Genomic DNA, 26483 nt, shown 5'->3' on the forward strand with positions numbered 1-26483 from the left:
TGTTTATTTTCTTTCCTTTATCACCTGGAGTCCCTTTTATTTCATTGGGGAGATAGCCGAGATCCAATCTATTGCCCAGCCTGTAGTTAAAGTCATTCCAGCTTGTCAAGGTCTGTCTGAATTGATGACCTGCTGTCGTCTCCATGCTACTGCCATTGAGTAAGACCTTTGTAGGAGGTTGCGGTTGGTGGCATTTTCCCATTACTTAATTGTTTTACCCTGGGAGCATATCAGTCAGTTGAGAATTAGTAAAGCACTAAAATAAATGCTTCTGCCTTCCTCAGGGAGCTGTCATTTTTCTTATTTAAAAATTGCTGTGTGACTGCGGATAAACTAAAAGTGAATTCTGGAGTTTTGTCAATTTATCTCTCCTAGTTTACTGCCCACCATGCTTCTAAACATCTTTTTCTGTGTCTATTGTGTGTCTGGCAATTTATGCCTAAGTTGTCTCTGCCATTAGAATGTAAGCACTTTGAGGACAGGACCTATTTTGCATTTTGTTGTTTCTGTAGTGCTTAACATTGTGTCTGATAAGTTATAAGGTTGTTGATTGACTGATTCTTCTAAGTCCTGCCATAGTATTCCCAGAATGCAATTGTGATAGGGTGGGCTTGAGTTCCCTTCTATAATGGTATCTGTCAATTGGACATTAGTATTCAGGCAGCTGCTTGTATTAATGACAGCCTTCCTGTAAAGTTCCTGGTGGCTTTATAAAATTAAATATATTCCTTTGCAATCTCTTGGGCTAACACTGGCTATGTGAGCCTCAAAAATGTAATTGTATATTCTTAACAATTGTTATTTGAACTGATACTATAGCCTTACCATTTAATTTTAATATTTTCATTTTAAACATTTCCTGGAACATAAAATCTAATGACTTTCAGTTAAACACAAAATTCTTAGGTTCCCTGTGGACATTTCAGTCCCAAAGAAGAAAGAATACAGTCAGAACTTTATAGACCAAAATTTTAGTATAGCATCCTCCCTTATATCCTTAGTCCATGTCTTTATCTTAGTTTGTCTCTCTTGCTGGAACACTCTGGATTTGTTCAAGGAAAAATAAAACAACTCTATACTGTATAAACACTTATCTCCCATATATTGTTATTAGCAGAAATCTCATCTTTAATAACAAAAATAGACTTTCCAGTTGCTCTCAAGACCTTCCTTTCATTCTTATGCTTCAGGTAGACAGATAAATGACAGCTTTTCTGTATTATGTGTAGGGATCTATTTGGGGGGTATTGAATAATATAAACGAACAGTGAATAATCAGTTGCTATTTTAACATAGAATTTTTTTTTCCTGTGCTTCCATAAAAATCTATTCTGAAATGGGAGGGGGGCACTTGGGGAGGATTCAACGCTGATGACTAAATGAGGGCAAGGATGTTACATCACATTCTCTTTCCCTTTTGTCTCAACAGAAAGAGCGGGATTTAGAATTAGCTGCTCGGATTGGCCAGTCGTTGTTGAAGAAGAACAAAACTCTGACCGAGAGGAATGAACTGCTTGAGGAACAAGTAGATCATATCAGGGAGGAGGTAAGGCCCTCAAGAATGGAAAGCCTCCAGATATATGGTTGGATATCATAGTATTATGGTAGACTATAAGCTACTTGAGGGCAAAGACTTTCTCACCTTTGCATGTATATCCACAGCACCTAGGCAAGTATCTAGTACACAGTAGTCACTTAATGAATGTTTATGCATTGATTGGTCAGTGGTAGATTTTCAACTTGTGACCACGTTATCGAATTGACCTTCCATATTTCCATTGGTCTGGAAACAGTGATTGTATTTTACAACTTCATATACCATGAATTCAAACACATACAGCCACTTCAAAGATTAGTTATTCCCACTCAATGGGACCTAGCTGTATGTCAAAATCTACCATTGCCTTTTTATGCCCCCTTCCAATAATATTATTAATGCAAGCAAAGATAAACTCAGACAGTTTGGTCTGTCTTATATGAGACCAACTTTCTCTCCATGAAATTCGTTAGTTGTTAAAGTGGCTTGTTTGTACTCCTGGTACTCCTGCTGAAGGCCTTTCCTGGTTCCCCCGGCTTTTAGGACCTTCCTCTCCACCTTACATCTATTGTGTATTTATCTTGAATATATTTGCAATTAAGCCTTCTAGATCACAACTTTCCCTACTGTGATTTTGGCAAATTGCCGGTTGGCATAAGAAATTAAATGGAAATTTTGGGGGAGTTTTACAGAAGCCACAAATCACACCCCAAGGCCAGAAGACAACACAGAAAAAGTTTAGAAATATGTATAATATTGTATAATAGCAATGTATTTTATCTTTTAATACTATAATAATTCAGACTTTTTCTCCAGTATGAAGGGAGGGCCAAATAATTTTAGAGATTTTCCTGATCGTGGGAGAACCATACCCTTGATCCCCCACAATGTGGAAGGGATAATTATAATTAGACTATTGCTTCTTTCATGTAAGCTCCTTGAGGTCAAAGACCGTTTCTGTTCTGTGTATCCCAATGCTTAGTATAGGGAAGGGCACATATTAAATATGGGATCAATTGTATGTAGGTAAGACTATTGCTTTTGACAAATAATAAATGACTATTGGGGAGGTTTAGGATAACATGGAAAATGTGAGCATCTATGGGATTTGGCCCTTAAAGCACCTCTCCTACAAACTGAATGAAACCTGTGATACCTCTCTTTATTTCAGGTGTCTCAATTGCGTCATGAATTGTCTATGAAGGATGAACTGCTTCAATTCTACACCAGTGCTGCCGAAGAGAGTGAGCCTGAATCTGTCTGCTCAACCCCGTAAGTTGCCATCCTGATCCTGGAACACAAAGCTGACAATTTGCCTTTGATACTTTTAGGGAAATGGGGCAAAATCAAATATATTAGTGAAAGACTTATTTCAGGCTGAAGGATTGATGGTGGGCATTTGGTGAAATCTAGTCATAGAACCTGAGTTTAAATCTTGTACCTGCAAAACCTTGCTGGATTTCAGTTTCCTTACCTGTAAGATGAGGGGGCTAGATTAGATGATCTCTGAAAGCTCTACTTATGATTCTTTGATTAGATTACTTTAATATTGGGGCTGGGGAATGTGAAATTAAAGCTATAAAGTAGATAGTTGATTCTCTTTTCTAAGGGATAGGATGTTTTAGTAAAAATGTTAAATATGAATTTGGGCTTTTGTCCTGGACCTATGATTTCATTAATATAGGGAACTCTAAGTGAATAAACTGTGTCCCACTTCAGATAGGATCTTGTTCCTTAACTTAGAGTTTTGGGGAATGTTCTGAGAGGTTATTGGACTTCTTCATGGTCACATGGCTAATATGTGTCTTGTGGACACCAAAGCCAGCTCTTCAATGTACAATTCAATGTTTCCTTGCCACTGTGGAGTAATCCTGCAAAATTGAGCAAACCTAGGCCATGAGTGAATGCCACCTGATGCTAAATAATTAGATCCTAGAAATCGCTGTGTGGTAAGGCATCTTAGAGATGGCTTGGCTGCCCCTCAGGACCATAGTCCGGGTTTTAATCTGTCCACCTGATCTCTTGGCAGAAAAACCCTTGATTACTCTAGGTAATTGCTGAATTGCTTGCTTCAGGTTATGGGAGTCTCAGTGCATTAACTATATTAATGAAGCCCAGCTGAATTACAACTATAGGAAGGAGGGAAATAGTGAGGCTTAAATATGGAGGTTTACAAACCTGAAAGTAAAAATTGTATTGATTTATGAATAGTAAAGGAATCATTATTTTTATACCTGAAGATTACTGTAGATAATATTTGTAAAGGTACAGTGCCTAGTACATAGTCGATGCTTAATAAAAACTTGTTCCCTTCACCTTTCCAGTAATAGAACTCTCCTTGCTGTTTGCTGAGATCATGAGAAAGAATATAGGTGAACAGAAAATTAATACTCCTCCCCCCATAAATTACTTTTCATAATTTCATCTGCCAATACATTTTCACTACTGTCTTACATCATGACCTCTCTCTCAACCATCCCACTCACAGAACCATCTCCCATTAAAAAAAAAGTTCAGCAAAATTAGCCAATATTTAAAAAATCCAAAAAACACCAAACCTCACATCTTATGATTGCATACCTTAGTTCCCCAGCTTGGCAAGGAAGATGCAGGAGGTACCTTTTTCTGTTAATTATTTGAAGACAGATTTAAGCTTGGTCTATAATTGGTTGATAAAGAAATTCCATTGTTTTATGGTCATATTCATTATGTATATTATTTTCCTGATTTTGCTTCCTTTATTTTGAATCAGTTTGTGTTAAGTCTTCCATGCTTCTCTGTAGTCATTGTATTCATTAATTATCACAATGTGGTAATTACATTATTTCTATTTTTCCCCCTAAACCAGGTTGAAGAGAAATGAATCTTCATCCTCCGTCCAGAACTATTTTCATTTGGATTCTCTTCAAAAGAAACTAAAAGATCTTGAAGAAGAGAATGTTGTACTTAGATCAGAGGTGAAGTCCTTCCTCTCCTTATCTCCTTTCAGAAGGGTGGTAGCTCTACTTTCCTTATCTTGGGAGAGCAAATACCCTACCAATACCATCAGTGATCTTGTACGTAGCTACTAACCCAGATCTCAAAAAGTCATTTAAACATGACTAAGGGTAATAGTCACCTTGAACATATCATTAATAATATCATCTGTGGTTATTAACCTCAGACTCAGCCCCTAGGTTCTTGAAAGCTTTTAGTAGATCATAAATTCTTGAAAATCCTGGGCAACCAGAAAGACCTGAGTAGTGGCTGAGGGATAGATGAATCCATGTGATTTTTTTGTTCAAGGTGAAGTCTTGCTAATAATCCCTGATACCTCTTACAGGAAGCCATTGCTGTTTCCTTGAGTTGTTATGCTATTTATCTCCTTCCTCAAATTCGCTTGTGTGTGCCTCCCATCCCACACAGTAGAAAGTAGGTTCCTTGATGGCATGGATTGTGGCAATTTTTATTTTATTTTTTAAAAATTGTCTTTATATCCCCAGTGTCTAATATGGTGCTCTGTCCTTTTTTTAAAAAATGGGAGTTACCAGTGAGGAAACAACTTTATCATTGGCAATTATTTGCTGTTTATAATATTAGAGTATTTCTTAGGATGCTGAGAGATTGAGGGATTTTCTCAAAGTCACACAAACTGTATTAGAGGAAGGGCTTGTACCCACGTCTTCTTGAGTATGAAAATGGCTCACAAATGTGCCTCCCACATAATAACTGTTTACTAAATCCTGATTGGATTGTATTTATTTGATACTTTACAATGTATAAGGCATTCTCCATCCATTATCTCTTTTGAAACTTAAAATAATCTTGTGAGACAGAAAAAGCAGGTACTGTTATCTCTATTTTATAGATGAGAAATCTGAGATTGAGAGGTTGAGACACTTTGCCAGGGTCATCCAGGTAAGTTCAGAGAGATTCATCACCACAAAATTGCGACCAGGTGATGCTTTTTTTTCAGTCACAGAAACTCATGAAGATGGACCCCATGTGAGAAAATGTAATATGCATTTCTGGACAATCCGTTGATGAAATATTTATTAAGATCCTACTATGTGCCAGTTACTGAGATAGGAGTTTTGGATACAAGTACAAAGAAGAAAATTAATTCCTACTCACAACAGAGGAGACAAGAAGTCCATATAAAATTATGTACAATATAAATATGAAATTAATACATAGCTATGTATATATAATTATGTAGATATAAAAACAATTCTATGAAAATGCTAATTGCAACCAATTCATATGCCTTTCTACAAGGGAATAACTACATTAGATTGTAGCATAAGTCATGAGCTTGAGAGCCGGATAGAAAGCATATTCATTTCTTAGTGGAGGGAAAGGCAAATTCTACATTCTTTTATTACCTCTTAGATATTTGGTTTAGAAACATGAAAAAATGAATCTTTTTTTTTAATCTGCCCTCTAGTGTCTGCCTCTAAGTAATTTAGAATCCAGTAGAGAAATAAACACAAAAGAGTATAACATATAAACAGATCAATAAGCATTCATTCAGTGATTAGTCTGCTAAATGCTATGAATCTAAGCAGAAAGTTAGGCCATGATTGTTCTCAAAGAGCTCTTGTGCTAATGGGAAAAGACCACAAAAGGAAGCTGAAAAGTTTTGGTGGCAGGAGAAGGGAGGAAAGGATAGACAAAGTCTTGATGAGTTGATGATACAACTTGAAGAGCAATGAATAATAAAATATGACAAGTACAGAGCACTATAATGATGTGTTATAGCAAAGCTTCTCAAGTTGTGGGTTGTGACCCCATATAGGGTCTCGTAACTGAATGTGGGGATCATGAAATTATGATTTATTGTCAGTAAATATTTGATCTGTATACATATTTTGCATACTTGCACAATCTGAGGTTGTGTAAAAATTTCATGGGTAAAAAGTAGTTGTGAGTGGAAAAGTTTAGGAAGCCTTACATTATACAATGTAATATAATATAGCATAATATAACATAAGGTATATTATTTTACTATTTTAATATGTACTATTTTATAACATAACAAGTACAGAGTGCTGTGATGATACTGTAATATAATATAACATAATATATAACATTATTAGACTATGTTAGCATATACTCTGTCATAATATGGCAAGTATAGAGCAAAAACAAAATAAAGTATTGTCAAAAAGGTTTTCTGGCCAAAGACTTAAGTTCCATACTTCAGTAGGATTTATTTCTAAAAGTTTAACTGATAATTTCTTGAATTCTCTTATGTGGAATTAGACATTCTGTATATGATTGTATTTGCATTGGGAATTTTAAAAACAGATTTGTATGAATATCATCTACTTGGATACGAACCTACGGGGACAAATGTTCTCTTAATGATTAAGATATGGCTAGAATTGGGTGCAGACTTCATGCTGATCACATCACTAAGAATTTTCAGTCAGTAACCATTAATCAACACCTACTTTGTGTCAGGGACCATTAGGTGCCAGAAAGGCAAAGACAAAAAGGAAGTAAATCCCTGACTTTGAGAAGAAATGTTTTAAGACACTTTTCTCCTGCCTATGAATTCAGATCTGAATTGTATCTAATTTCAGTAAAGACATATATCTGAGATGAGACTATATAAAAATAATTTTTAAAATGAGATGAGACTATATAACTAGGTTATCTATTTCATATCGTTGGTACACTGTAAAAGAGCATAGAATTTGGGACCAGGACATCCATGTTCAAATTGCAGTGCTACTGTTTAGTAGATATGTGACCTTGGCCAAATTGTTTATCACTCTCCTCACTTCAGTCCCCTTATCTCTAAGTGAAGGAGGGTGGATTGGATGTTCCCAAAGCTCCATTTTAACTTGTACCCTAGTTTAACTTGTTGACTCCTAGCAGTACAATTTGATTATCTGTTTTGCATTCAATAAAAGTATCTTTGTGATGCATTCACCTTTGGTGGAGGGGGAAGAGAGGAGTTTTGTTGGCTTTTTAATGTAAAGGGATCCATGGTTATAGAACTGTTGTAGAGGAGCCTTTCTCAAATATGCTGCTAAAGATGGTAGCCAGAGGTTTGATCAAAGAGTCCCCTTGTTGGTAGTTTTGTATATCTATGTTTGACAAACTGCGCAACAGTGAGCAGCTACGTCATAACCGTGGAATTTGTGATTCCATTTCGTACAGGCCTGCCAACTGAAGACTGAAACAATCACTTATGAGGAAAAGGAACAACAGCTTGTTAATGATTGTGTCAAAGAGCTGAGTATGTCCTTTTTTCTGCCTTATTCCTTCCCCCCTTGACATCTGCCACACTTCATACATTAAAGCAGACATTTTCCCTTTGCATCTTCTTATTGCCTTCTGCTTCCATTCCTAAAATACATTAGAATTTGCCTATTCCCTTGGGAAATAAAATTAACAAATAATAAGGAAGGCAGTCTATTAATTTGCTTATTTCTAATAATTATTTATGGAGAATTTGTGAGAAGTGAATGAGTGAATATCTGTTTATTAGGTGATCAGTTTTATTGCCCTTTATTTTTTCTTATTTAATTATAATATCATATTTCTTCTGGAACTGTTGAATAGTTAAATGGAATATGAATAGGATAAGCATAGAGACCTGCCTGGGAAAATGTGTGAAAGCTGTACTTACAAGCAATTTGGTTCATAAAATGTCAGAACTTTTACCCTTGAAAAACAAATATTATATCAACTTTTATTTTCACAAGTTTTTCCGATTAGATAAGAAGGTAAGTGGAATGTGTAGATCAGATCAGCAAGGTATTAAAAGAATCTGTGAAAAGTCCTGCCCATGTCTAATGACTAGAAAGCACGACTTTTTATACAGATTTTAAAGACGCCTAGGAAATTAGATGTTGTAATAATAATAATAATAATAATAATAATAATAATAATAATAAGGATGATAGTGACAGTAGTACTTACTTTGAATCTACTTTTGGCAGGTACTGTACTGAGTGCTTTACAGATATCTTCCTTTGATTCTCACAACAACCCTGAGTGTTAATGTACTCTTATCCTCCACATTTTATAGTTGAGGAACTGAGATAAACAGGTTAAATAATTTGCCCAGTGTCAAATGGCAAGTAAATTTACCTTCTTCTCTTCTTTCTCTCTTTTTCCTTCCTCTTTATTATATTGTAGTTTTAAAGTAAATTTTAAAAGTGGACCCTTTAAGTAATGTCTGCCTCTTGAGAGTCTCATAAAACTTGAAATTCTATGTCATTGTACATTAGAGATTATAATGGTGGAAAATGAAGCTGACCGAATGAATTGGCCAGATGTGATAGTTGATAGAGAAATGGACTTGAAGTTCCATGATGATGATGAGTTGGATTCATATACTTAACTGTGTGACCCTAGGCCAGTCATTTAACACTGTTTGCCTCAGTTTCCCATCTGAAAATTAGTTGGAGAAGGAGATGGAAAACTATTCCAGTGTCTCTGCCAAGAAAACCCCAAATGGGGGGGGGTCCACAAAAAGTGAAACATTACTGAAAACGACTGAACAACAGACACTGCAGATTTTGCTCTTCCAAACTCTTCTGTCATTGCCTTTGTGTGCTCTCTCAGGGGATGCTAATGTCCAGATTGCCAGTATCTCAGAAGAGTTAGCTAAGAAGACTGAGGACGCGTCCCGGCAACAAGAAGAAATCACCCATCTTCTCTCTCAAATAGTCGATCTGCAGAAGAAGGCTAAAGCTGTAAGATCTTGGGGTTCCATTTGTTTCTGGGTTGGAAGGCAGTCATTGCCCATTAGTTTTGCATTTCCCAGCTGTCTTCTTAAAATCCTTGTTGGAAGAGATCTCAGAAGCCTCTAATCCAACTCTCTCATTTTTAGCATTGAGGAAACAGAGGAGATTAAGGGAGATATGGCTGTAAAGTCAGAGCATCAGAGGTAGGATCTCAGCTCCAGGGCCAGTGGTCTATCCAGAGAGCTCCACACCTTTGGGGGAAAAACGACTAAAGCTTAAAATGGCACTGAGCTTTTTGGGATGCTTCTGCAGAAAACTCTAGAAATAAATAATCTTAATATTTAGAACTGGAGTGCATCTTAATATTTAGAACTGGAGAGGACCTTATGTGACTTTCCAAAATTGCCCAGTAATTTTGGCCCAAAATTCAAAACCAGGTCCTCTTGGGGGGGGATTGTTGATACTTTTCCTGTTTACATTGAAATCATTTCCACATATCCCCATGTCCCCCTATCCACTCAGTAAACCTTCCATTATAATCAAGAAATAAGGAAGGTGGTTGAGCACAAGTAATCAACACAGTGACAGCTTCTTGCAGTTTATATAATATTTTATATGTTAAATCTCCTGCCTTTGCTGGAGTGGGGTGCTTTTCTTGAGTCAGATTGGGCATTATAATTGTACAGCATTTAGTTGTATTTTGATTTTTTTTAAAGCACTGTCTTGACATTTTGAACAGAGATTATTGAAAAAACTAGAGATATATTCATATCTCTTCATCTTCTATCTCATCATGATAGTCAAAACCAAATCATTATTTGTGAAAGATGTGTGATAGAAGGGATAGAGGCTGTGGAGAAACGAATTTAGGCTTATGATACAACCAGGTTTTCTAATAGTTAAGGCTGTCCAAAAGTGGAATTGATTGCTTCAACACAGAGGAGAGCCAACCAAGGGGAAAGCCCCGTAAAGATCCAAATTGTATTGGATATCATCAGAAATCTCCTTCTCCTCCTCCTCTTCCTCCTCTTCTTCTCTTCCTTCTTCTTTTCCTTTTCCTTTTCTTTTTCTATCTCCTCTTTCTCTTTCTCCTTTTCCTTCTCCTCCTTTTTCTCTTTCTCCTCTTTCTCCTTGCTCTTTCTCCTCTCTGTGTTCTTCTCCCTCCTTTTTGTTTTTCTTATTCTTTCTTTCACTTTTTCTAATTACATATAGATAGTTTTCAGCATTCATCATTCCAAATTTTTCTCCCTTTTCCTTCTCCCCCCAAGACAGCAAGAAACCTGATATAGCTTATATATATGAAATTTCCATATTAGTCATGTTGTGAAAGAAGATTCAGATCAAAAGGGAGGGAAAAATCCCCCAAAACAACAAACAACAAAAAAGTGAAAATAGAGTGTTTCCATCTGCATTCAGACTCCATAGTTCTTTCTCTGGATGTGGATGGCATTCTCCATCCTGAGTCTTTTTGGAATTATCTGAGATCACCATATGATTGAGCAGAGCTAGGTCTAGCATAGTTAATCATGGCTCAATGTTGCAGTTACTTTGCACAGTACAGAGGTCTCTTCTAACAAGAATATCTCATGTTTCACTTAAGCCACAGAATTTCCTAGAGCCTCAGGTGGTTCTGTGATCTCATTAATGGGCAGATTTCCTCTGGGAGTACATGGTCACCTTTGTGTTTTGTCCTATTCTTCTCCATGCCTTCTGACACATATGGTCATGGAAAAACTGAAACCTTTCATTTGTAAAATGAGGAAATTGGACTAGACTCTAAAGACCTTCCACCTTTAGGAAGCCGTTGGGCTTCTAAGGAAGATTTTGTAACGGTTCATTTGAATGAATGCGGCAAGTATAATCTGTCCAAAGGATAAGATATTATCTTTTGCTTTCAGTATTCTTTTTTATTATTAATCTGAAATATTTAATGTTAATAGGAGACCTTACAAAGGATGTTGGTTCAAAGGAAATAAATAAACTGAGGTCTCCTACTTATGCCCTATCCAAATCAATATTTAATTTTTTCAGGTTTATTAAAGAACATTTTTATAAAAGATGTACATGATACTCTGACAGATTATGCTCTCAAGAATAAGGACTGTTTTATATCATATATATACATATATTTACATTTATATGTATATAGATATCTATATATACATCTTTGTATCACACAGTGTCAAGTATATATGGACATAAAGCTTATTAGTTGATTGAAACTGAATCTGAAGTATCAAAAACAATTTAGAGTTTCTTGTGAGTCTCTTGGTGCCTTTGACAGATATATTCTGGTGCTACCTAGGAACAGTACTTTTGGTCTTGAGATTAGAGGGGTATGAATGTTTATTTCACAGAATTAAGAGAAGTTCTTTGAATTTCCTATGTTAGGGAAAAATCATTAACAATTGAAATATTTTTTTCCTAGAGAAGAGAGTTGTAATAAATTAACTGAGAGGAAAATGAAGATTCAGTCAACTAGTAAGCTTTTCATTTCAGGCTCTTAAAACATACCAAGCATTATACATTAAACCCAAGGATACAAAAACAGGCAAAAGACAGGGCCTGTCCTCAAGGAGTTTATAATTTAATAGAAGCTGAACCTTAACTTAGAAAATACATTTTCTTTACTGTGTTTCAGTGTGCTGTTGAAAATGAGGAGCTCGTCCAACATTTGGGGGCTGCTAAAGATGCCCAGAGACAACTTACAGCCGAGGTATAGATAATAGCTTCCTGTCAATTGGGATTGGAGTTTGTTTACTTTTTTGTATCTTAGTCCTTCTGTTCATTTTAGCCACCCCCTTTAGAAGTTTCTTTCAGGTCATAAAATAATTTATGACCTCGGTTTGATTTTATGCCCAGCCATATAATGCCTCTCTCTATTACTTCATATGAATCATTTAATTCCAGCCTCATTTACAGTAGTGTGGCTTAAATTAATCTAAAATAAGGAAATTTAAAAATTATAATAACTTGTCATTCCTTTTTAAAAATTTATTATTATAGCTTTTTATTGACAAAATCTATGCATGAGTAATTTTTCAACATTGACCCTTGCAAAACCTTCTGTTCCAACTTTTCCCCTCTTTCCCCCTACCCTCTCCCCTAGATGGCAGGTAGTCCCATACATAATAACTGTCATTCTAACCTTTCAAGATATTTCAGCCTTTCATGGCTGGCGTCACGTTTTTAGGTGATATTTTTGTAATCTTTCCCATTGTCCCAGAAGAAAATAAATCGAAAAATAAAAGGATTTTTCAGGAAAGGAAGACTTTTAAGGTAACTGGGCTCAGTTCTGCAGATATTGGTGATGGGTTTATTATACTGGACTCTTTATTGAGGAAATGAAGCAGTAGCTTTGGCATTTCCATTTTTGGAATGTTTATTGCAAGAGGATGAAGCAATCTTCTGGGATCTTTCTGAATTTCTTCCAGCTGCGGGAGCTGGAGGACAAGTATGCAGAATGCATGGAAATGCTTCATGAGGCGCAGGAAGAGCTGAAAAATCTCCGCAACAAATCCATGCCAAATACCATCTCCCGACGTTATCACTCCCTGGGCCTCTTTCCTATGGTGAGCAGCATCTGACCTGATCTATAACATATAGCAGGCCTTTTCGTTTTTTTTTTTTTTTTTTTTTTTTTTTAAACACCATTACACTTCAGGGTTTTCCTAAAGAAAGTAAGAGAAATCTCTTTAATGAATAGAGGGAATTTACATTGACTTGGGCTTCAGATGGCATAGAAACCACATGACTTCTGTAAGAGTTTAAATGTCCTTGTGGGAGAGAATATTTCGCACATCTCTTCCCTTGGAGAAAAAAATTACCAGAATATATAGAATCTATGATCTTTAGGAAACCTGAATTCAGCTTTAGCCATTTTGGACTTAACCCTGGACTTTGCCACCCAAAGGGAAGTAAGTTTATAGAAAAGCAGGAGATAAGTTTACTGTGGATGAGTCACATCTGGGTAGATCTGAGGACTCGTTGTTAATTGACCTAGGAAAGTTGATTGTGTTTCTTCTTTTGGGTTTCCATCTATAATCTCCACTGTACCACTTCTGATTGAATTAAAAGGGAATGGAAAACCCTTGCAGATTCAGCGCTTATTTGGTTACTTAGCTTGACATTAACAGGATAAAAGTGCTTTGAGCACCTAAAAAAAGTGTTGTCAATAGCCTGGAAATACTTACTACTTCCTTGGGTATTTATAAGTTCTAGTAATAATGCTCTGTTATTATTCAGGGTCAGGGATTTGGGGAAAGGAAAAAAAAAAAAAAAACCAGTGTTGGTTTATGTTTTTTATTCTTGTATGAAATGAACAAAGAGAGCGTGGCTTAGTGGACAGTATTTTTGGCCTTGAAGCCAAGGATATCTGTGTTCTACCTCTGCCCTATACTGGCTGGTTGACCTTGGAGACAAGTTAAATAACTTGTGCTCTAGGCACCTCTCTAAGATTATAAATTAGAGGACAAAGAGTATGTCCTCACCTGGGAGTTCCCAATGCCAGTGAAGTCATGGTCTAATCTCCACCCCTGCGCTTTGAGGCAAGGGTTCCTGATCTCATGCTGGATGAGATTTAATTGAAGGAACTTAAGGCTATTTAGTCAGGAGAAGAGAGGACTTGATAGCTCTCTTCACATATTTAAAAAGTTGCCAAGTGGAACTGGGAATAGATATGTCACATTTTCCCCCAGGAAGATAGAACTAAGTGAAAGTTTCAAAAGTTTAGACTTAATGTCAGGAAGAAAAAAATTAAGTGGAATCTAAAAGTAGAATGGGTCTCCTGAGGAAAGCAATGGATTCCTCCTCACTAGAAGTCTTCAAGAAATGATTGGATGGATATTGTCAAGAGAAGTTCAGGTGTGATTTAGATTAAATGGCCTTCATAATTGGGCACTTTGAAGTTATTTCTTTACTTTTTCCTGCCTGTAGTTCTGGGCTCATTTATTTTAGGATTTAAAATTATGGGTCTATACTACTTTATATGACTGAAAAGAAGTATTTTTCTCTAAGATGTTGATCATTTATTGGAGGAGTTAATATCTTAAAAGCATACATAGGAGAGAATTATTGGCTTTAGTTATAAGTAGGAAGGAACAGACTAGAGAGACGTCGTGTCTGACTCTGTGATCCCATTTGGGATTTTTTTGGCAAAGTTACTGGAATGGTTTCCCATTTCCTTCTCCAGTTCATTTTACAGATGGGGAAACTGAGGCAGATAGCATTAAGTGACTTCCTCAGGTTCACACATGAGGTTAGATTTGATCTTGGGAAGATGAGGCTTCCTGCCTCCAGACCCAGTGCTCCGTGCACTATAGTGCCACTTAGCTGCCTCATGTAACAGCTATTTCTTGGAAACTAGTTTTTTGCCTACCTTGACATACATCTGTCAAAGCAGCAATTCAGCACATATTAAGTGCCTACTATTTGCCAGGCATCGTGCTAAGTGCCAGAGATGCAAAAAGAGGCAAAAGATAGCTCACAGTCTTAACAGAGGAGACAACATGCAAACAACTATATATAAGCAAGATATATCCAAGATAAATTGGAGATAATCAACTAAGGAAAGGCACTAACATTTAGAAGGACTTTCTTATAAAAAGTGCAGTTTCAGATGAGCCTGAGGTAGAGAGGGTTGGAAAGGGAAATTTATTTGAATTCACTTTTGGACAATGTGCGTTGTGCAAGGTATAATCTCCATTTTAGTCAGGGTGCAAAGGCAATGATACTTGTGAGAACAGTCGTGGCAGATTTGATTAATAGATGGCATTTTGTGTCTTTTACAACATCCTCTTTCAGCAGCCAGTTCTCTTGTTTATAAGTCACAACATGCTCTTTAAAATAAAATCAAAGAGCTCTTTTGGAAGGAGGAAGAACTTGCCAAGTGCTAAATGTTATAAAAATGCAGCCTGGGCTAATTATTTTACTGCTTTCTGGCAGAAACCTTTGGCTAAGGAGAATTCGTTTTGGGAGACAGAGCCACTCATGCCTGACTTGTTTCTGAGCAGTCAAGCTAGCTGCTCCATATTTTTCATAAGAATTGCTGTCCTAGATTTATCTTTTTCATATACTATAAGTCACATGCTGAGACCCCGACTTCCCAGAGGATGTGCCATTGGGGTGCCAGCATTAGTAGGAGTTTCATCAACCTAGAAAGCCTTTCCATGCAGGTCGAGTAATGGTTTATGGTTTGAAGACCAGAAGAGCTACTTTGGGAAGAGCTTGACCCCTGAAAAGTCTTACAATAAGTGGGGAGTTTTTTCTTTGGCTATAGCAACTCATAAGTAAATCCCATCTTAGAGATCATGGATGGGTTGTTCTCTGTAGTGCTTCCTAACCAGGAAACTCTTGGTTCTTTTGAGGTTTGGCAGAACTTGTAATATTAGCTATGTACCATTTTAAGGTTTGCTGAACACTTTATATGTATTACCTCATTTGAAAAATTATATCAGAATAACTAAGAGCAGTGTTGTCTAATATGACCTGATGAATTGACTTTTTTGAAGATTAACAGTTTAAAACAAAAACTCACAGTTTTACTGACATCTTTTCAGGCATACTCCATCTTCCACACTTTGCCATTTCCATTCTCAGTCATTTTTGTGGTAGGTTTGCTAGTCCATGAAAATTTAATTTTAAAAATGTAAGAAGATGGTTAAAGTTCTTTAAGTGTCATTTAAAACTCACTATTGCCAGGTAATAGCCACTCAATAATGCTTCCTGGGGAAGGGGAAACATGGATCTCTCTTGGGATCTCTGAGCTGCAATGGCTCTAAAGGCAATCAGGTATTCATATGAAGTCCAACATCAGTATGACCACCTCCTACTAGCTGACTAAAGAGAAATGGAGCAGGTCAAAATATCCATGCCAATCTGTAGTGTTATTAGCCCAGTGAGTGGCTACTGTTCATCCAGACTGGGTGAGATGGGGCTATCTGGTCTCAAAATGAAACCAAAAAAACTTACTACCAATTTCTTCTCAATTGGATATCTCTTAATCTATGACTATAACATCTTGCAGGTCCTTTCCATCTGTTTTGTGACTATGAAGAAGTCACTAGATTTTGTTTGTTTGTTTGTTTGTTAAGTTTGTTTAAGAGATAGGCAGAGAATCCAGTGGGTAGAGAGCTCACTTCTGAGTCAAGGTTCCAGCTTTGCTTTTGATGACTGTTGGTCTGTGACACTGCTCAAGTCAGTTCACTGCTAACCAAAAGTTCTCCACGTATAGGAAATCCTTGATTCTATCCCTTAACTGATTCTCTACCAAAAAAAAAAGAAAAGATTTTGTTTCTTGTGTAAGTTCCTCCTAAATTGTACTATTTATGTGAATCATATGAGCAGTATCCTAGCTACCTCCCTCTTTGCTGAGGCCATCAAGAGATAAGTTTCCAGTTACTCAATTGTCTTAAATGTAAAACACTCATTTGGATTTCTTTCGGCTTTGCCTAGGACTCCTTGGCTGCTGAGATAGAAGGATCAATGAGAAAGGAGCTACAGATGGAAGAACCTGAATCTCCTGACATAACGTAATGGCCCAACAGATTTCCTTCTAATGCCCATCATGACTGACTCACTGACCATTAGCTGCTAGTGACTAGAGACAGTTCAGGAGACCAGCAATTCTTAACAACAATGCTTCCCTCCCAGATTAAGGGCAGTAGGGAACACTAATCCCATGGTGAGGATCTTGGATTCAGCCTACCTGAAAAATGGAGAGCAAGGTTTCCTAATATTTCTTAATATTTTAAAAGAAAAAATAAGAAGAGGGAGTTATTTAAGGGATGTGATTAGAATTGGCTTCCCTTTACTTTATTAGCTTTCTCCATGAAAGTTGGTTGGAATATTCTTTTTTTCCTTTTTTTTTTAATAACTGGAGTTATAAACACTGATGTGATATTTATGAAGATGTCCTCATAGTTCTTACTTTGGGTTCCACAAACATCTTTTTTATTTTAATAATTATTTCAATATATTTTGTTTCCTTTGTGATCCTTTTATTTTGAATATTTATTGAATATTCAATATTGAGTATTATTTAGGGTATTTTGAGTATTTAAAAATATCCTTCCAAAAAGGAGGAAGGGGTTCACAGCTTTTAATAGTTTGCCAAACCCAAAAAAGTGAAGAACCTTTCTTTCTCCTTATGCACTAAAATACCCAGAACAACTTTCCTAACTCTGTGATCTTGGCCAAGTCCCTTAACATATCTGAACCTCATTTTCCTATCTTAGAAAAGGAATATGGTAATAACTCGTACTTATGGCCTCTGTTGTGGAGTCATCATAAGGCTCCATTGAATATAGCATATGTGAAATGATTCTAAAGTTCTACATTTACATGAAGAGTCTATCTTCCACGGCTGTTGTTATTGGAAAGGAAAAGCTTTTACAGAGGCTGGCCCAGGCTTTCTCTCATATGCTTGTTGAAGTCATTTTAATACAAGTGCTCTTTTTTTCTGCTTTAAAACAAATTGAAAAATGAATCATTCTTCACTTGGAAATACCTGTCCTTGTTTGGCATGGTTCCTACCTTTTGATAAATTGCTCATTTAAAGCATCAGAGCCACTTGAAAAGCCGCTCAGCTTAAAAAGGCATGTATTTAAAGTGTTGATTAGAAATATGAGGTGTTATTGTATTTTGCTTTATTTCTTTTTGGCACAGACTAGATATTTAGGACCTTCATTTCAGCAGAAATAGTAGCAAGCCTTTATGTAGCACTTTTCCAGATGCTTTGCAAATAATATATTTGAGCCCCACAACAACTCGTGGAGGTGGATGCTATATAAGTCCCATTTTACAGATGAAGAAAGTCAGATGCATGAAATGACTTGCCCAGAGTCACATAGCTAGTTACCCGGCTTTGAATTTGGGTCTTTCTAACTCCAGGTTTAGTGTTGTGCCTTCATAGGCTGCCCTGTAAATAATTTCACTGGGAAGGATTATAAGTGAAACTAGAGGTTTTTAGCTTCTTGATAAATGCCATATACTCAAAAAATATTTATAGGGTGTGGAATAGCTCATTGCTTGGTATTCATATTTTGAAGGTGACTGAGTTAATAGTCTCAAGTGTCATTTTTCCTAGATTCTGGCCCCCCCACTGGTGCTTGTTTTTTTGCCCTTTCATACAAATTGTACCTATTTCTCTCTAGCCATCAGAAACGCGTCTTTGAGGCTGTGAGAAACATGAATCAAGTAGTCAAGCAGCGGTCCCTTACCCCATCACCCATGAACATCCCAGGCTCCAACCAGTCTTCAGCCATGAACTCCATCATCTCCAGCTGTGTCAGCACACCAAGGTCTAGCCTCTATGGGGGCGATATCACCAACATCATGATTGACAATAAGACCAACAGCATCATCCTGGAAACAGAGTCATCAGACATGGGGTCAGTGAGGCTCGGCGTGCCATTTTGGTCTTTGGAAGATTTTGGGTTATGTCTCTGAGCATGTGAATTGGTCAGATATGGACACTGCTGTTACCCGCTCTCGTTAGTTAGTCAGTTTATGACATTTTTGCTTGAGGTGATCCTGGAACTAGAACTATAGAGAGAACTTCCATGTCATCTTGTCCTATTCCTTGATTTTGAAAAGAAAAAACCTGCGCTTAGAGTAGATTAGGGACTTGTCTGAGGCTAGAGAGGTAGTAAGTAGCAAAGTCACTTTTCAAATTCAAATCTTTGACTTGAATTCAGCAGTTGAAATCAGTTCTAGGAGCTACCCCATGTGCCTGCTGATCTAGTTTGAGTGGGCAAATGTCCTCTAACATAGGTTTAACTTGGACAAACCTTTTTTGGGCCAAATGATGGATCAAGACCAACTGATCAATGGTATTTTTATTTTTTTTAAATGATGAAGAAATCTCTCTGCTCATTTAATTCAGGAAGGAAAAAACTATCTCTAACTATAGTTCTATCAATCAACAAGCATTTATAAAGGAATAATTATGTACTACACTATGCTGCCTGCTGTAGATAACATAGTCAAAAGTGAAACAGATCCTGCCCTCAAGGAGCTAACATTCCAATGGGAGAAAAGCTGTATAACTAATTGGCTAAATACAGGATTCATACAGAGTAAAGGCAGTCTTAGAGAAGAAACCACCAATAGGCCCTGGAGAAGGCTTCCTGCAGAAACTAGATTTAGCTAAATTCTTAGAAAATCAGGAAGAGCCAGTTAGAACAATATTCATGTTTTCTATCCCATTGAAAAAGACTTTTCTTCAATTCTACAAAAGGTGATAAATTTCACAGATAGACATTTTGTAAATTATTTGCATTCATGTCTAAATAACTTTCTTTTCATGTACTTGTGCTGTAGTCTTATCTTTCAGACTTAACCTGTTATTCTTGACAAATAGCTTTTCTTAATTATAAGTTCTAAGAGTAGAGTTTCCTACAGGATCCAAAAATTGACAGCCTTTATACATGTTGAAGTTCCTTTCCCTGGACATTTTTCTCTCTCTCATTCTTCCATCTCCACCTCCCTTTATCATCTTCTTTCTAGAAATGAGGACAAGAATAAGAAGCCTGGGACTCCAGGGACTCCTGGCTCCCACGATCTGGAGATAGCCCTTCGGCGACTGTCGCTTCGACGGGGAGAATTATCTTTCGGAAAGAAGGTTCTTCGAGGAAGAGCAAGAGAGGAAGCTACGGGAATTGGCAGAGAAGGGCGAGCTTCACAGTGGTTCCCTTACCCCAACTGAAAGCATCATGTCCCTCGGCACCCACTCGAGATTCTCAGAATTCACTGGGTTTTCTGGCATGTCATATAGCAGCCGTTCCTACCTGCCCGAGAAACTCCAGATTGTGAAACCCTTAGAAGGTGATAACAAAGGGCCTCGGCCTCTCTCAGTGATTCTTGGTGACTCTCTCTGGTCCTTAATCCACCATCGAAAATCGGGAAATCTCTGCAATGCATACTCCTTTTACTTTAAAGATAGTCACCCCCGTTGCTGGTTTGAAATCCATTAGAGTAACTTAGCACCATAAACTTTAGACATTTATTGTTGAAATTTAAAAAAAAAAAATCTTCCCTGAAGGCCAACTGTGTTTTAAGGGCTCAAAAACAATTCAGTCCAAATTTAATTTTTCAATTGAAATCAATTAAATTTTTCCCCTTATTTCTTTTTTTTTCATGTTTCTGAAATGTAATGAAACTTTTTAGGAGTTCATAAATGCATTAGATTATGCTTAGAATTTGGGAAAGAGCAGAAAATTTATCTCCAGCTTTGATTCCCTAAATATGGTTTCAAAAGCAATTAATTTAGACCACATCTTCATTGACCAAGTGAAAATGATTTATTTGCTCAAATATCCTCTCTCAGAATGAGCACTGTGTAGTTTGGCTGGAGATATACAAATATATATATATATATATATATATATATATATATATATATATATATATATATATATATATGTGTGTGTGTGTGTATATGTATATATATATATATATACATATATATATATATATATGTATGTATGTATATCTCAAAGATAATGGGCTTCTATAGCACGGAAAATAGGAAACAATGTTTTAATGAAAGTATCTCTTTTACTTTACTCCATTGAATAAGTCTCTTCCAGTGCTTACTAATAATTCCTGTTTCAGGAGCACTGCTGGTGACTGAATTTGAAAAAAAAAAAAAAAAAAAAACTTAACTTTATTTATTCTTTCTCCTTTTTTCCCCCCTTTTTTGCGATTCAACTATCCTACCTTATCTGGTAGGCTGGATATGCAGGAGCTGCTCAAGTTTGGTTTTTTTTTGTTTTGTTTTGTTTTGTTTTTGTTTTGGCTGAGGCAATTGGGATTAAGTGACTTGCCCGGGGTCACACAGCCAGGAAGTGTTTAAGTGTCTGAGGACAGATTTGAACTCAAGTCCTCCTGACTTCAGTGCTGATGCTCCCTCCACTGCACCACCTAGCTGTCCCATTGCTCAATATTTTTAAACCACTACCAATGGAGGAGCCTTGACCAGCTCCATTTTTGACATGGGCTGGTTTACTTCTCCTTATGTAACATGGTGACCCCCGATTTCAGGGGCTCACTTTATTGATGTAGAAACTTGATCAGAGCAGTGGAGAGCTCCTGGAAGAGATCCTCCAGCTTCAGACTGCTCAATGGATGGGATTGCAATTATGTGCCATCATGTCCAGCCTATTTTTTTCTTTTTTTGAAATAGTGATATCTCAACCTCACTTCCCTTTGAAGAATTATGTGTGTTCTTTTATGATCTTTTACTCCATTTTCTCACCAGAATCATTTGTTTTTGTCATATAATTTGTCTGCATGTTGATCTCACCAAAGATGTGTAGTACTTTCCCATAACAATCAAAATTTGAAGCACAATAACAATTTTAGAAAGTGTCTTCCTGCCCTCCAAATGCTGCGCTCAATGCACGCCATTGGACTGACTCTGCCTTTTCTCATAATAGAGTTTTCTGTTCTCATTAAAATTTTTTAACTAATTTTTTTTCAATTTACAAGTATCTATTTTCTCTACTCTTCCACCCCTCAATGAAAAACTAGGAAAAAAAACAACCCCTTGAAACAAGTCTTTAGAGTTAAGCAAATCAGTTCTCTTAGAATATCATTTCATTTAGGTGCCTTCTAGCACTTTGGGAATAGGATGGCCCACTTTGATTTAAGTTGTTTGTTACTTGCAAACTTTGTGATTGTTTCTAGCCTCCAATTTTGTCTTTTTTTTTCTCCCTTTCAATAAAATCTTTTATTTCCATAATCTTTCTATCAGCCTTTCTTTTCCTTTCCTTTTCTCAGGAGGTGATTGTTTTAAGTTAGCTTTACCATTTCACTTGTCTTTCCTTTTCCTTAATTGCATTGTTCATCCATTTAGGACCCTATAAGGCTATATCCTTTGGATTTATTGTTTAAACTCAAACATATAACATATAAACTCAAACATTTCCTTCTTTGAAATAGGTTAAATTTTTTTATACCAATTATACAAGTTTATCTTTACCTTATTTTTCTCAAACGCCTATTCTAAGTTTAAATTATGACTCTCTGACCTCCTTTCATCTCATATAGTCTGGGAATGAGTGTTGGGTAAGAGATTTAAGGCAAATTAACAGGAAAGGAGAGGTGGATCACAAGATGAATTTCATGCCACTTACTCTATCCCTGATTGAAACAGAATTCCCTGGCAGTCTAGAGTCAAGTATTATCATACTAGTCTAGTCTGTGGATGATTCTTAGAGATTCCTCTGATGTAGCTTAACTAATTAGCTTGGCAGTTTTATCAGGTCTATCGCAGCTTTGTATTCCTCTTTCCTTTTTTATATCTGAAAAGTTTTAATTTGGAAGATCCCCCTGATTTCCACTGAGTGTCTGAGAAGTCATATCAGCATAATGATAGCCTGTGTGTTTTAGACCATTAGTACCAGACTTGCTGTTTGTAGCTAGTTTTGATATCAACAATCTTCAATTTCTCTCTCTCTCTCTCTCTCTCTCTCTCTCTCTCTCTCTCTCTCTCTCTCTCTGTCTCTGTCTCTGTCTCTGTCTCTGTCTCTGTCTCTGTCTCTGTCTCTGTCTCTGTCTCTGTCTCTCTCTCTCTCTCTCTGTCTCTGTCTCTGTCTCTCTGTCTCTCTCTCTCTGTCTCTGTCTCTCTCTCTCTGTCTCTCTCTCTCTCTCTCTGTCTCTCTCTCTGTCTCTATCTTGTCTCTGTCTCTGTCTTTGTCTGTATCTTTCCTCCTCCCATTAGCACTTCTCAGGTAAAAAACCTAGAGAGCATGCGTTATGGTTTAGAGGGTTGGGAGAGTTTGGGTAAGGTCATATTAGATAATCCATCATCCTTCTCACCCATGCCTTTGGAAAGTTTCATTTTGGAGAGCCACCATAGACAGATAACAAGCCTGTCGATTTTCTCCTATTTTTTGTTGCATTGATTAGTTGTGTCCAACTCTTGCAACCCCTTTTGTGGTTTTTTTTTTTTTTTTTTTTTTGGCAAAGATACAGGACTGGTTTGTCATTTCCTTTTCCAGCTCATTTTACAAATGAGGAAGCTGAGAGAAACAGGGTTCAGTGACTTACCTAGGATCATAAAAGTAGCAGATATCTGAGGTCAGATTTGAAGTCAGGAAGATGAGGCTTCCTGCCTCCAAGCCAGAAGATCTATCCACTAGCTCCTCTCTCCTAGATTTATGTTGCCCTATTATCTTGACTAGATGAAGAATACATCATTCAGTTTGAAAACACTCACACATTAAGGAGAAAATTATGGCTTTCTGCCCTTCCAAAGAGTTAAAAATCTAAATTGAATTTCCAAAGGAGTTTAAACATCATTATTGATAAGACATATATTTTCAAGCTATATATTGGAAAATAGATGCACTTCTATGTTTGGGCTTTGGCTTAAATGAATTTTCCAAAACCTGTAAGCTGGCATTCCTTCACTAAGGTGTCAGCCACAATATTATCTGGAACTAGTCAGTGTGGAAGGAGGATAAACAAAGGAGGGACTCTTGACAAAGATGTCCATGTTTCTTCCCTGTTCATTCCTTTGTATCAAACCCAGTTGTTAGTAGGAAGGGAGAGGAGAAACTTTCTTTTTCCTTCTTCATTGTTTGCTGAACCCAGAGATAATCTGACTTGTGTACTTAGTTGACTAAGAGGTGAGCCAATGCAGACTGGTTGCTGATTCATTTATTTGTAGAACCTTACTTATCAAGTGTCTCCACCCCCAAGGCTTTTGTCCCCAAGGAGGGGTCAGTGTAAAGGAGGTGTGATGATTGGGGCAGTAAAACAGACTTGCTTACAGACTGAAAACAGATATAATCCAAGGAATCTAGTAAAGATTCAAAAATGGTGGCAGGGCAGAATGGGATGATACCTTTCCTTCTGCCTCAGAAACCAGAATTGCCTGTTGTCTTAAATGTTGAGGATTCTTTTTAGGTAGCTCTAGGTCTCTTACTGAATTGTAACTCATAAGAAGTGATAATTTGAGTAATATCCCATCAAAGTATGTAGCTAAAATCTTTAAACTAGGTCTTGCCATTTTTAATTTAGGGCAAATTAAGAGTAATTTTTTTGTATAAAATACAAAAGCTTTTCAGGGATTTTATCATCCTCATTTCTATTACTGGGTGTATGGCCTGGATTTCCCCTCTTCCTTGTGTAAACAAAGAATGCATTTGTGGCATTCAGTTGGAAGATTGAGGGACATCACATACCACAAAAAAATGCCTTTGAAACTTGTGTCAGAAACTAAATTTTGGCTAAATTTTCTAAATTTTCTTTGTTAAGTGACATCCAATGGGCTCGCATGCTTTAATGACTTGAAATTATATAGTAATTTAAAAGTTTTAAGTACTTTCTCCAGCCTAATTTTTAACTTAGAACCTGCCAAGGTTCTAAAAAGAACCTTGAAGTTCTTGACCCTAGGCATGTCACTGAACTTAAAGAAAGGGTTTTTTCACCCACTGCAAAAAAAAAAAAAAAGTGCACCCACTATATAGATGGGCACACTGAAACATGAAGGCTTGTCAGGATTCCACAATGAGTTCATTTTGAGCCCAGAGGGCTTCTCTTTTAGTTGAAAGCTCTATTAGATTATCTTTTCCTTTAGGTTCACCAAGTACTTTTCATAAGAACTGGGGAAATCCAAATCCCATATTTTGTGCCTTAATCCCATATTTCTTTTCTGGACTGTGAGGCAAATGGTGTTTGTTTGTTATCAGACTTGGTTCATTTTCCCCCGTCAATAGATAGTCATTTCTCTGACTTTCCCAAATTCAAGAAAATCCACTTGAACATGACATCTCCCCAGTTTTGAAATGGCCTGCTTTATCACAGGTTAATTCATAAGTATCATCTGGATACAGATCTTTGATTTAATCCATGTGGGGAACTCCCTGTCAGGAAACCCCTTTTACCCAAGAAAGTTGGCATCTGCTCTGAACCTTAAAATTTTAGAGAGTTACTCTTAACTCAGAGAATTTAGTCTTTTGCCCAGTGCCAAACCACATGCACACATCAAAAACCAAACTTGGTCCATGAATTCCTAAATCCAAGCAGGGTCCATACTCGCTCTCTATACTCTAAAAGGATTGAGAAGCTGTAAAGCTGTATACGGTGACTTCTGGTAATGGTTTGAGTGCCCTGCCAACATAAGTCTGAGCTAGGTGGCTTTATGTGTGCAAGAAAAGTTAGTGCATGAACAAGTTTTGATGTCAGGAATAGGAAGTCTGGTCTGATGCCAAGAATGTTAGTGGGATCCACTGTCATACAAGCCAGGTGACCCACAGAAAAAAGTTGGCTTGATCCTATCCGTTTACTGGGGAATAAGATTACACCCTGGCAAGGTATTAGTTCTGTGAGGTTGTTCCAGGGGAATCTCCTAAAATAAGGTCAAACAGCCTGTAATAGCATGAATGTCACTGAGTGGCAATTGAGAGGGTTAGTTGATAAGCCTTCATTGTTTCCTATCTTTGGCAACTTTTCTCTGTACTTGTCCCCTTTTTGGATTCTTTTTCAACCTGCTCTGTCCCTTCTATTGTCACCTTATCACTTTTTCCTTCTCTTTTCTTTATAAACAAGGTCCAATCTTTGGCAACCCTGCTAATACTCTACAGATCTTAAGAGCTTGCTAACTCTTGGTCTACCACCTTGTCCATTTAATGACAGCAGAGAGACTTGTTATAACTTCACTAGCTACTCGAGTGACTAGTTTTTTGTTTTCTTTTTTCTCATGCTCTGTGATTACAGAGTAAAATTATTTGAGAGATATTCCCGTAAGTGAAACAAAATATCTTTCTTTTTTGATCTACAAATTCACAGATGTAAGGAACTGTCCTGATAAAATATAACATAAAATAAATTGCTTTGAAAATAGAAAATCTTAAATAATAGAAATGTGCCCAGCTTCTAAATAAGTTGTTTTTCTTTTTTTCCTCAATAGTATTTTATTTTTCAGAATACACATAAAAATAGTTGTCAACGTTCATTTTTTGTCAGACACTGTTCCAGATTTTTCTCCCTTTTTCTCTTACCTCTTCCTTCCCCAACATGGCAAACAATCTGATATAGGTTAGATATGTGCAATCCTTTTAAACATATTTCCATATTTGTCATGTTTTGCAAGAAAAATTAGACCAGAAGGGGAAAAAGCACCAAGGGAAAAAAAAAACTAATGAAAAGTTGAAAATATCACATTCAGTCTCCACAGTTCTCTTCCTGGATGCAGATGGCATTTTTCAAAAGTTAATTCATAAATATGGTCTGGATACAGATCTTTGATTTAA

The 26483-nt window shown here is 36.8% G+C and overlaps 1 protein-coding gene across 1 annotated transcript in view; it reads left to right on the plus strand.

Annotated features, from left to right (window-relative positions):
- TRAK1 (trafficking kinesin protein 1) overlaps window positions 1-26483 on the plus strand; it is a 166563-nt gene that overhangs the window by 117594 nt on the left and 22486 nt on the right. The window contains 11 exon segments of the mRNA XM_074272180.1: window positions 1430-1546; window positions 2709-2809; window positions 4386-4494; window positions 7688-7766; window positions 9101-9231; window positions 11864-11938; window positions 12657-12794; window positions 16675-16751; window positions 18375-18611; window positions 19729-19819; window positions 19821-20046. Coding sequence (XP_074128281.1) covers window positions 1430-1546; window positions 2709-2809; window positions 4386-4494; window positions 7688-7766; window positions 9101-9231; window positions 11864-11938; window positions 12657-12794; window positions 16675-16751; window positions 18375-18611; window positions 19729-19819; window positions 19821-20046 — 1381 coding nt within the window.

This window comes from Sminthopsis crassicaudata, chromosome 5 (genome assembly GCF_048593235.1).
Source record: "Sminthopsis crassicaudata isolate SCR6 chromosome 5, ASM4859323v1, whole genome shotgun sequence".
Classification (NCBI taxonomy): domain Eukaryota; kingdom Metazoa; phylum Chordata; class Mammalia; order Dasyuromorphia; family Dasyuridae; genus Sminthopsis; species Sminthopsis crassicaudata.